The 12,587-nt window shown below is 44.9% G+C and overlaps 1 protein-coding gene across 2 annotated transcripts in view; it reads left to right on the top strand.

The window, feature by feature from the left end:
- Positions 1-12,587, top strand: part of pex7 (peroxisomal biogenesis factor 7) — a 45,949-nt gene that overhangs the window by 17,851 nt on the left and 15,511 nt on the right. For both annotated transcript variants that reach the window (XM_079646403.1, XM_079646404.1), the window contains exons 7-8: positions 8,582-8,688; positions 8,953-9,066. In XM_079646403.1, coding sequence (XP_079502529.1) covers positions 8,582-8,688; positions 8,953-9,066 — 221 coding nt within the window. The remainder of the gene's footprint in view (positions 1-8,581; positions 8,689-8,952; positions 9,067-12,587) is intronic.

The following is a 12,587-nucleotide window of genomic DNA, read 5'->3' on the forward strand; positions in this document are numbered from 1 at the left end:
ATGTAGGGTTGTGTTGCTTTGGCTCTATTAGTAAATAAAATACAGATATAAAAAAAAAAATAGAATAAAAAATTATCTAAACAGTTGGAATGAAAAAAATAAAATAAAATAAATATATTTATTAAAACACAAGAAGTTAAATTAAAATGTCAAATAAAATTAAAATATTAATTAAAATACATTTAATAAAAAGAGGAAAAAAAAGATTTAAATAAAAAATTAATTAAAGTAAAACATATTTATAATTAATTCGTACTTTCTACATGAGTTTATACAATAAGTACTCAAACACAAGTGGATTCATATTTAAAAAAACAAGCCATTAATAAAACTCATTAAATAGATTTACCCTGGATCCACGTTGCGCAATAACTTAAACTCTGATCTATAATTAATAAAACATAAACAGACTTTCAAAACAAATCGGGGGAAACTAAACATCTTACATTTCTCCACCAAAATACACATGTAGGTTAAATATTAAACTCAATGAACCGGATGAGGGCACAGCTTGAGTTTTAGAAAGAGTTGAAACAACTAAAGTCTGAAAATAACCTGAAAGCTGTTCTTGTTGTGAGAGGAAAAGGTCACGAGCTGCCGTCTGTTTTCTGACCTGCAGCAGAAACACATTATGTTTTATCTCTCCGTCTGTTTCTGTTCCTGAAACCTGATGATTCCATTCAGGGATATCCAGTTCAGTCGCTTATCTTTCTGTTGCTCGACTTTCTATCTACTTTAAAGAGTGCTCTCCTGCTGATGTTCAGGTGTATATCAGTATGTAGTGTCTTTACTTTAAAGAGTCCTCTCCTGCTGATGTTCAGGTGTATATCAGTATGTAGTGTCTCTACTTTAAAGAGTCCTCTCCTGCTGATGTTCAGGTGTATATCAGTGTGTAGTGTCTCTACTTTAAAGAGTCCTCTCCTGCTGATGTGCAGGTGTATATCAGTGTGTAGTGTCTCTACTTTAAAGAGTCCTCTCCTGCTGATGTTCATGTGTATATCAGTATGTAGTGTCTCTACTTTAAAGAGTCCTCTCCTGCTGATGTTCAGGGGTATATCAGTGTGTAGTGCCTCTACTTTAAAGAGTTCTCTCCTGCTGATGTTCAGGTGTATATCAATATGTAGTGTCTCTACTTTAAAGAGTCCTCTCCTGCTGATGTTCAGGTGTATATCAGTGTGTAGTGTCTCTACTTTAAAGAGTCCTCTCCTGCTGATGTTCAGGTGTATATCAGTATGTAGTGTCTCTACTTTAAAGAGTCCTCTCCTGCTGATGTGCAGGTGTATATCAGTGTGTAGTGTCTCTACTTTAAAGAGTCCTCTCCTGCTGATGTTCATGTGTATATCAGTATGTAGTGTCTCTACTTTAAAGAGTCCTCTCCTGCTGATGTTCAGGTGTATATCAATATGTAGTGTCTCTACTTTAAAGAGTCCTCTCCTGCTGATGTTCAGGTGTATATCAGTGTGTAGTGTCTCTACTTTAAAGAGTCCTCTCCTGCTGATGTTCAGGTGTATATCAGTATGTAGTGTCTCTACTTTAAAGAGTCCTCTCCTGCTGATGTTCAGGTGTATATCAGTATGTAGTGTCTCTACTTTAAAGAGTCCTCTCCTGCTGATGTTCAGGTGTATATCAGTATGTAGTGTCTCTACTTTAAAGAGTCCTCTCCTGCTGATGTTCAGGTGTATATCAGTATGTAGTGTCTCTACTTTAAAGAGTCCTCTCCTGCTGATGTCCAGGTGTATATCAGTATGTAGTGTCTCTACTTTAAAGAGTTCTCTCCTGCTGATGTTCAGGTGTATATCAGTATGTAGTGTCTCTAGTTTAAAGAGTTCTCTCCTGCTGATGTTCAGGTGTATATCAGTATGTAGTGTCTCTACTTTAAAGAGTCCTCTCCTGCTGGTGTCCAGGTGTATATCAGTGTGACTTGCTTCTTGTCAGCAGGGAGGGAGCTGCCCTATAAAGTTTTACTAAAAAAGGAATAGCGGTGAAGCGAGGCGGAGCTGCAGATTAATTCCTAACCTTTATAGGTTCTGCTTTTTACACGGAAGCTTTCACTTCATGTATTATATCTGCAGGTTTCTGCTCTTTCCCTTCTTTCACTTTCCTAACGCCTCGGTTCAACTCTTTCATTCACGGGTCAGAAGCAACATCGCTGCAGTTTTTGTGAATTTCTTGAACATGGAAGTGATTAGAAACTGGACACCTCCGCAAAAACAATTAAAAACACAGAAAGCTCTCGACAGTTCCACAGAATACTGGAGGCAGAGGTGAACGAATGAATGACGTAAGAATTTGTTGGTGTTAATTTAGTTTCATGGGCTTTAAGAAAATTAATATCTTTAGAATTTGGTCCATGATATGTTCTAACTGAAGAGGGTTAGAGCCACATGTGAGAGATTCTCTGAACTCTTACTTTATACTCAGAATATTCAGAGGTCTGAGTTTCACTGCTTTTATTCTGCGTTTAATCTCTCGTGTTATTTCCTGAACCTCTCAGAATTAGGAGAAATCAGAATCCTTGGAAAAAAGTCTTGATTCTGAATTAAATCAGAATTAAGTCAAAATTCTGTCCAAAAAATATTTCTGCCTTTTCTGCAGATTTATTAGCTTTAAAAATATAAATAATTGTTTGCACGTCTACCCTTTAAGACTTGCCATTAGCTTTTTGTAGCATTATTAAAACAATACAGCAGAAAGTTAGATTTTGATCAACTGTTTTTGTAGTAATTTATAAATGTTAAATGGACTGTACTTATATAGCGCTTTATCCAGTCTTTAAGACCCCTCAAAGCGCTTTACATACTACATGTCATTCACCCAGAGCAGTGGACCTTAATCTAGGACCTAACATTCACACACCGTTGGCCATCGGGAGCAACTCAGGGTTAAGTATCTTGCCCAAGGATACATCGACATGTTGACTGCATGGGCTGGGATCGAACCCACAACCTTCTGGTTGAAAGACGACCACACTCCCTCACAGCCACAGTCGCCCTCTATAAAAACAACACTCAAGATGCATTTATGTTTACCGATTAAACCTTTTCTGTACATTTCTCGTTTGAAAAATATAAAAAAAGATGCATTTATGCAGACATTCCTTATAGTGTTGATTGGTATTTCATTTATCCTTTAATTAGCCAGGTTGGTCCCGTTGAGATTCAGATCCTGTAGACCTACATGCATGTCACACATGTTGAATGGCCTGCTTGCTTATCAGTTTGGAAAGCCCATATTAAAACCTCCAACATGAATGACATGAGGCATCATCGCCCGTTCATGCAGCAGCACATGAACACTGTAACTGTAACCGTCACTTGAACGATATCGAGCCACAGAACGAGTTCAAGTTCCTGGAGACAAACGGCAAAGTGTTTTTCTGGTTTAACGCATGGGCGGTCGGATGGATGGAAGATAATGAGTTGTCAAACTAGGCTAGCGTACGGTGGAGAATTGGCTTCCCCTCTGGCGGTCGCTTTGCGGTCGGTGTGAGGAGGAAACCCACCGCCTGCTTTGATGAGAGGAAGAGGAAGGGGAGAGTGATGAAGATACGAGGAGGCGGATGGAGTCTCTTTTCGATAAGCTTATCAGGGTTTCCCATGATCCTCGCTGCCTCGTTTCCTCTCCCCTCTCCATCCCACCCAATTTGCTTCAGTGCCACACACAAGACCCCCCACCTCCGTGTGTGTGTGTGTGTGTGTGTGTGTGTGTGTGTGTGTGTGTGTGTGTGTGTGTGTGTGTGTGTGTGTTCAGTAAACAGCAGCTGAACTCTCCCTGTTCTTGCAGAACATGCAGATATGATGCATGGATGCAGAGTCTTGATCGTTACACAGCTTAATGTCATTTGTTATATTTGTCTTTGACCTTTTACTGCAGTACACAAAGGTTGCTTGATTGAACAGAAAGTGTGTAGGTGTGGTTTACTGATCACAAGGCCTAATATTCTAATAATAACACATATCTTCTTACACTTCTATTCTCTGGCTTTTCTGGATCTGTCTTTCATTCTTTTCCCATTAAAAGTGTTTTCGGGGGTCCTTCAGAAGACAGCGGGTGTCTGAGGGTTTTTCCCTGATACCCTCTGCAGGCTTGATGTTAGTCTTAAATATCATTTGAGATGAATACTTGGCTTTTAAGTAATGCTCAATATAGTTGAATTGAGTGTGGTGTCCATTGTTTGCATGTTCCACATTTCACTGAGTGTGTCGTGCAGTGTTGGACTCGCACTGGTCTCATTATTTGTATTTGATTTGGTCTCAAACCCTTAAAGTCTTGGTCTCGTCTCGAACCTGATGTTTTGGTATTTTTTAGTTCTTGATAAACTCTTGTCTTAGTCTTGATAAACTCTCGTTGTGGTCTTGTCTTGGTCTTATCTTGGTCTTGTCTTTGTCCAGAAAACCCTCTTGTCTCGGTCCTGTTTTTTCTAGAAACCCTCTTGTCTTGGTCTTGGTCTTTTCTTGGTTCAGATATACTCTCAGTCTATTTACACCTTTTTCTTGGTTCTCTTCAGTCTTGGTCTTGACCCGGTCCAAATATACTCTTGATTTAGTCTCGTCTCCTTCCAGATACTCTTGTCCTGGTCCTATCGCGGTCTGGATTCACTCTTGTTTTGGTCTTGTCTCGGTCTTGCTGAACTCTTTTTCTTGGGTCAGATATACTCTCAGTCTAGATACACCTTTTTCTTGGTTCTCTTCAGTCTTGGTCTTGACTCGGTCCACATACACTCTTGTTTGGTCCTGTCTTAATCCAAATATACTCCTGATTGAATCTTGTCTCCTTCCAGAAACACTCTTGTCCTGGTCCTGTTGGATCTAGAAACACCTTTGTCTTGGTCTTGGTCTTTTCTTGGTTCAGTTACACTCTTGTCTCAGTCTAGATACTCATTTTTCTTGGTTCTCTCTAGTCTTGGTCTTGACTCGGTCCAAATATACTCCTGATTTAGTCTCGTCTCCTTCCAGATATCGTACTGGTCTTGTCTTGGTTTAGAAACACATTCTTGGTTCGCTCTAGTCTTGGTCTTGACTCGGTTCAAATACACTCTTGTCTTGGTCTTGGTACACTCTAGTTTTGGTCTTGTCTCTGTCTCGTAACTCTCTTGTTCCCAGGCTCAGTCCCCACAGACTGACCTCAAAGCTTCTATCATTTGTCTTTTTTCCCCTTCGGTTTTCTCTCACTGTTGACAGAAAATAACCGGAGCGACAGCGGAACATAATCTCAGAATAAAAGCAGCTCGATGTCTCCAGTCTGCATGTTTCTCCACATTGCTGCTCTGCCAGCGGAGGAAACAATCCAGCAGTGTGTGTGTGTGTGTGTGTGTGTGTGTGTGTATCTCAGCTCCATCTAATAAGAACAATCATGTAAATCTGTGTGAATGCCGCTCTCTGGCTTCACATTCAAACCCTTGCTGTTACATTCTCCCACACAACTCGTGACAACAAAAAATATCTTTTGAAAAGCAAAATACACATGCATCTGTGAGGGAGGGATTAGCTGGAGGAGATTGCATCATCAACAGCATCTGGTTGGACATCAAGCACAAATAAAATAGCCTTTATTCAACATTTCTTTTAGGTTTAAGGGCTTTTAAGATTGCATTTCTTCCAATTGTTATTCAGATTGGGATTGGGAATACATTATTGTCAATTCAATTTACATATCATTGAAATGTGTCTGGCACTGGCAGATCAGATAGAATAACACTCACAAAACAGCTCAGTTGCATCATAAAGTGACTCAGTCTTAGACAAAGGGATTTGTTCTTTCGTCTTGGTTCCATTAAAACACACGTTTTATTAAAAGTAAATATTTAATCTTGGCATCTTAGTTGATTTTATTGAGAAACAAACGGAAGGTAAAATGCATCAGTTATCTTCCTTCTTCGTGCTGTTGAACAAGGTATAGATGGTGACCGTAGCTCTTGATTGGATCAATACGAGCCAATCAGTGAAGTGCTTTCCTCTCAGAGTTGTTTTATATCTCAACAGTCAGAAGGTCGATATGTTTGGTCTCTGATGGAGATGTTGAAGTGAAAGAAGTTGTTCAGAAAGTGGTATCTGTCTGACAGTCTTACATTTGTTATGGTCATTTCTACATGTTTCAGATATTCTTTTCTCTTAAGGTTTGGTCATTTTTTAGGATATTTACACACTAATGTTTCCGGTTATTTTTAACATTTAGCTTTGGAAATATTTCTGCAGCTTTTCCCAAATATTCAGGAAATCTTTCTGGACATTTTTACACACATTTCAGACGTTTAGTGTATGTTTTCCCTCCACTAGTGTGTGTGTGTGTGCGTGTGTGTGTGTGTGTGTGTGTGTGTGTGTGTGTGTGTGTGTGTGTGTGTGTGTGTGTGTGTGTGTGTGTGTGTGTGTGTGTGTGTGTGTGTGTGTGTGTGTGTGTGTGTGTGTGTGTGTGACTTTAAAAGTGAGTCAAATCTGCTCATTGAATCTCCTGTTTGAAAGTGCTTACAAATAACTAAACATGGTAGTACTCACTTTGAGTTAAAGAGGCCGATTATTAAACAATTCGTCATTTCATTTTCTGAATGTGATTTAAAATATTTAAGACATCCAGTTACAACACGATGAGAAACACGGAATAAAGAATAACAAACTCAGCTGTTAGGTCAGCACAAACAGCTAAATGCAATGTTCCCCCCTTCAACCCTCTCAGGGATCAATTGTGTGTGTGAGTGTGTGTGTTTAATGTACAGTCCGTTAAGGTTGTTCCAGATCAGTAAGTAGCTCAACGTGACTGTGTGTGTGTGTGAGTGTGTGTGTGTGAGAGTATGTGTGTGTGTGTGTGTGTGTGTGTGTTCTGCAGCACATTAGAGTCTATAAAAGGGTCTCCCTCTGTTACACCTGGTATCTCTGCTGCATCAGCAAGTTACACACACACACACACACACACACACACACACACACACACACACTGCCTAGTTGGCATGTTTTCCACGTGGCACATGGCCGAGGAGTGTGTGTGTGTGTGATAAATAGCAGGAGGAAGAAAAGAGGGTTAAACTGTTATGAAAGAATCGATAAGCGGAGGATGCTTCATCCATCGTTGGCATTAAAGAGGAGGAGGAGGAAGAGGAAGAGGAGGAGGAGAATGTTAGGATGAGTCTGGTGGTCAGAGAACACGAGGTGAAGCTCTTTAATCTTCTCACCAAACGTCCAGGATTTGTTCCGACCTGTTGATTCTCTCTGAAGTATTGGTGCCAGTTCTTTTTATTCCAAATGAAAATGAGGTGGCGTTGCTTCAGAGTCTGTTAATCTACTGAGCTCATTTGTTTTGTTGGCGGCAGAAAGTTAATTTAATTTGGCACAGAAATCATCATTCCACATTTGTTTTTTGGAACAAACAGGCCTCATTATTAAAAGTCCAATTAAGCTCTTACTTTAAAAAAAGGTACAACTGGTGAATATTAAATGGTAGAATAATGATTTTTTTCCCGTATTCCAGAGAAACGTTAGTCGATTAAAAGCAATTTAAAGAGGCCCTATTCTGTTTTCTGTTCCCTCTCCTGTAGTTCTATAGGTTTTAGTGCATGTAAATGGTCTGCAGAGGCTACAATCCCTGAGTGTCTCTCCCACACCGCCTCCATTGAACTCCTTTGTTTACTTGTGGAACTTGGTGACATCACTATGGAACACTCGCGCTCCTATTGGCTAGCGCTCTGACACATTGTAAGTGATAGGCTAAGGGGGCGGGATATCTGTAAGCTGTTGACCAATCACAACAGAGCCGGGGCAGCTAGGCACAAAATACAAATATGAAAGTAAGAATGAGCAGAATAAAAAATGACTTTCTCCACCTCCACCAAAGTTATTTATCTACCATTTCTATGATGCTCAAATTAAATATTCACTTTAAACAGGTGTGGCAGTTTTTTTAATTGCTTGTTTGTTTAAATCAAAACGAGGCGTTCACTGACTTTGGCCCAAGCAGAGTTTGAATTCAGCTTCAGAAGCTGCTGTGAAATTAACGAGGAGGAAGGTTCTGCTTTATGACTGTCGCAGTGCTGGCAGACCCTCCACGTGAGCACACACACACACACACACACACACACACACACACACATACACACACACACACACACGTAAAATAAAAGCTTAAACAACCAATTTGCAGCCGTACTCCCCTCTATTAACCTGTCCTTGCTTTCTTTCTCTCTCCATCTTATATATATATATAATTAAATGTTCAGTTGTGCAAATTGGATTACATTTCAATTCCTGGTTGCCTGCTCTTCACTTCTTTCATTGGAGCCTGAGTGCCTTTGAGCAAGGCAGCATGACTCTAAGATGCCACCAGTATGGGCTGTGGTTGAACTGGGGGTGCTGGGGAAATGTGTGCTGTAACTCAGGATCTGAATATTTTATGTAAAAATGAAATAAAATTATATAAAATGTTTATATTTTCAAAACAATTGTTAGAATAAAAGTGCAAAAAAATTGAATTTATTCATCCAAAAATAAAAAGATAAAATAAAAATACTAGAAAATAATTTGCACATTATATGAAGAAACAATAAACATCTAAAAATGTGTAAAATAAATCTCTCTCTCTTTCTGTTTGATTTCAGGAGACGGGACGCTCAGAATTTGGGACGTAAAGAGTGCTGCGTGCCGATTGGCCATCCCAGCACACAAGGCTGAAATCCTGAGCTGTGATTGGTGCAAATATGACCAGGTACCCGCCCACAAGTTTGTGTTCAGACTGCGTGTCCTTTAGTTTTAAAATAAATAAAACTGTGTTTTGATGACGCTGAATTGTGTGTGTGTGTGTGTGTGTGTGTGTGTGTGTGTGTGTGTGTGTGTGTGTGTGTGTGTGTGTGTGTGTGTGTGTGTGTGTGTGTGTGTGTGTGTGTGTGTGTGTGTGTGTGTGTGTGTGTGTGTGTGTGTGTGTGTGTGTGTGTGTGTGTGTGTGTGTGTGTGTGTGTGTGTGTGTGAGCAGAACATCGTGGCCACAGGCTCAGTGGACTGCAGTGTGTGTGTTTGGGACCTGAGGAACATAAGACAACCTGTCAATCAACTGCTGGGACACACCTACGCCATCCGCAGAGTCAAGGTACACACACACACACACACACACACACACACACACACACACACACACCGCCTTGTTTCTGACACATGCTCCGACAGATGTGTTGTAACAACACTTTGTTCTCAGAATAGCCAACACAAGTGTGTGTGTGATGAAAAAAGACAGATGAAGAGAGTGTGTGTGTGTGTGTGTGTGTGTGTGTGTGTGTGTGTGTGTGTGCCCGCGCTAGTTGTTCAGGGCCTGACAACATCAAAACACCCACTTAAATGGACCTAATAGGACTACACACACACACACACACACACACACGCACGCACGCAAGCACACACACACTGACGTCATGCATACACACACATTCAGAAACAAATACACACACACACACACATACACACACACACACGCACACGCACACGCACACTCACCTTAGTTCACCCAATCAAGGAACTATTTTGCTCAAGCGGTGTTTTTCAGGACAAGTGTCACTAATCGATCCAGATCTGAGACTGTGTGTGTGTGTGTGTGTGTGTGTGTGTGTGTGTGTGTGTGTGTGTGTGTGTGTGTGTGTGTGTGTGTGTGTGTGTGTGTGTGTGTGTGTGTGTGTGTGTGTGTGTGTGTGTGTGTGTGTGTGTGTGTGTGTGTGTGTGTGTGTGTGTGTGTGTGTGTGTGTGTGTGTGTGTGTGTGTCTTTTCTGTCAGTGTTTGCAAATCTGTCTGCTTGTATTGATTTACGGAGGAAGAAGAGAGGAGGTGATCAGCAGAAGAGAGAAGTGTCACCTTCACAAAATGTTCTACTTTATGATTCCACTGTAAAACGTCCTGGTTGGTTCGACTCCTCAGGCGGACACAAAGAAAGGGTCAATACTTATATCTAGAGATATATTCAAAGAATAAAGTGAGTGTTGAACTGTGCCTCACCTTTTGCAGTTCTTTAAATAAAAATACACATTTAAAATGTTTAAATGTGAGCCAGAAATATTTTTTTAAAAACTATTTATTCGTAAAAATAAAGTCGATATTTCACTTTTTTTCCGTCAGACCGAAAGCAATTACTTTGAATGATGTCAAATAAATAAATATGTTATAATAATAATAATAAGGATCTATATTTATAGCTTGTTTGTTTATATATAGATGTAAATAGAAATCTAGATCTGATTGGTCTTCAAACTCCAGTATCAATCAGACTTTAAAACAAGCAGATACATATTAAAATCATTCTGTAAAACAAAAAGAAATCTAGTTTCCATTCAGTTTTTCTAAATAAATAATAAAAATAACCAATAATTAAAAAGTCAAATGTTTGAATGTGAGCCAGAAATGCTGATGATTTTGAAGAAGACAGAATAAGAGAGAGAAAGAGTGTTAAACTCCATTATCAGTCTTTAAAAACAAGATCAAGCGAGCAATGGGGGCAAAGCGAGCGACGGGGGGCAAAGCGAGCGACGGGGTGCAAAGCGAGCGACGGGGGGCAAAGCGAGCGACGGGGTGCAAAGCGAGCGACGGGGGGCAAAGCAAGCAACGGGGGCTAAGCGAACAACGGGGGGCAAAGCGAGGGACGGGGGCAAAGCGAGCGATGGGGCAAAGCGAGAGAAGGGGGGAAAGCGAGCGACGGGGGCAAAGCGAGCGACGGGGGCCAAAGCGAGCGACGGGAGCAACGGGGGCAAAGCGAGCGAAGGGGGCAAAGCGAGCGACTGGGGCCAAAGCGAGCGACGGGAGCAACGGGGGTAAAGCGAGCGACGGACGGGGGCAAAACGAGCGACGGGGGCAAAGCGAGCGACGGGGGCAAAGCGAGCGAAGGGGGAAAGCGAGCGACGGGGGTTAAAGCGAGCGACGGGGGGGCAAAGCGAGCGAAAGGGGGGAAAGCGAGCGACGGGGGCAAAGCGAGCGAAGGGGGGAAAGCGAGCGACAGGGGCAAAGCGAGCGAAGGGGGGAAAGCGAGCGACGGGGGCAAAGCGAGCGACGGGGGCAAAGCGAGCGACGGGGGCAAAGCGAGCGACGGGGGGAAAGCGAGCGAAAGGGGGTAAAGCGAGCGACGGGGGGGAAAGCGAGCGACGGGGGTAAAGCGAGCGACGGGGGGGGAAAGCGAGCGACCGGGGGGCAAAGCGAGCGACGGGGGGCAAAGCGAACAACGGGGGGCAAAGCGAGCAACGGGGGGCAAAGCGAACAACGGGGGGCAAAGAGAGCGACGGGGGCAAAGCGAGCGACGGGGGCCAAAGCGAGCGACGGGGGCAAAGCGAGCGACGGGGGGCAAAGCGAGCGAAGGGGGCAAAGCGAGCGACGGGGGCAAAGCGAGCGACGGGGCAAAGCGAGCGACGGGGGCAAAGCGAGCGACGGGGGGCAAAGCGAGCGAAGGGGGCAAAGCGAGCGACGGGGGCAAAGCGAGCGACGGGGGCAAAGCGAGCGAAGGGGGGAAAGCGAGCGACGGGGGGCAAAGCGAGCGACGGGGGCCAAAGCGAGCGACGGGGGGAAAGCGAGCGACGGGGGCAAAGCGAGCGAAGGGGGGAAAGCGAGCGACGGGGGCAAAGCGAGCGAAGGGGGGCAAAGCGAGCGACGGGGGCCAAAGCGAGCGACGGGGGCAAAGCGAGCGACGGGGGGCAAAGCGAGCGAAGGGGGCAAAGCGAGCGACGGGGGCAAAGCGAGCGACGGGGGCAAAGCGAGCGACGGGGGCAAAGCGAGCGACGGGGGGCAAAGCGAGCGAAGGGGGCAAAGCGAGCGACGGGGGCAAAGCGAGCGACGGGGGCAAAGCGAGCGAAGGGGGTAAAGCGAGCGACGGGGGGGAAAGCGAGCGACGGGGGTAAAGCGAGCGACGGGGGGGGAAAGCGAGCGACGGGGGGCAAAGCGAGCGACGGGGGGCAAAGCGAACGACGGGGGGCAAAGCGAGCAACGGGGGGCAAAGCGAACAACGGGGGGCAAAGAGAGCGACGGGGGCAAAGCGAGCGACGGGGGCCAAAGCGAGCGACGGGGGCAAAGCGAGCGACGGGGGGCAAAGCGAGCGAAGGGGGCAAAGCGAGCGACGGGGGCAAAGCGAGCGACGGGGGCAAAGCGAGCGACGGGGGGCAAAGCGAGCGACGGGGGGCAAAGCGAGCGACGGGGGCAAAGCGAGCGACGGGGGCAAAGCGAGCGAAGGGGGGAAAGCGAGCGACGGGGGGCAAAGCGAGCGACGGGGGCCAAAGCGAGCGACGGGGGGAAAGCGAGCGACGGGGGCAAAGCGAGCGAAGGGGGCAAAGCGAGCGACGGGGGCCAAAGCGAGCGACGGGAGCAACGGGGGCAAAGCGAGCGACGGGAGCAACGGGGGCAAAGCGAGCGAAGGGGGCAAAGCGAGCGACTGGGGCCAAAGCGAGCGACGGGAGCAACGGGGGTAAAGCGAGCGACGGGGGGCAAAACGAGCGACAGGGGCAAAGCGAGCAACGGGGGCAAAGCGAGCGAAGGGGGAAAGCGAGCGACGGGGGTAAAAGCGAGCGACGGGGGGGGCAAAGCGAGCGACGGGGGCAAAGCGAGCGACGGGGGTAAAGCGAGCGAAGGGGGGAAAGCGAGCGACGGGGG

Source organism: Notothenia rossii, assembly GCF_949606895.1.
Source record: "Notothenia rossii genome assembly, chromosome: 8".
NCBI lineage: Eukaryota > Metazoa > Chordata > Actinopteri > Perciformes > Nototheniidae > Notothenia > Notothenia rossii.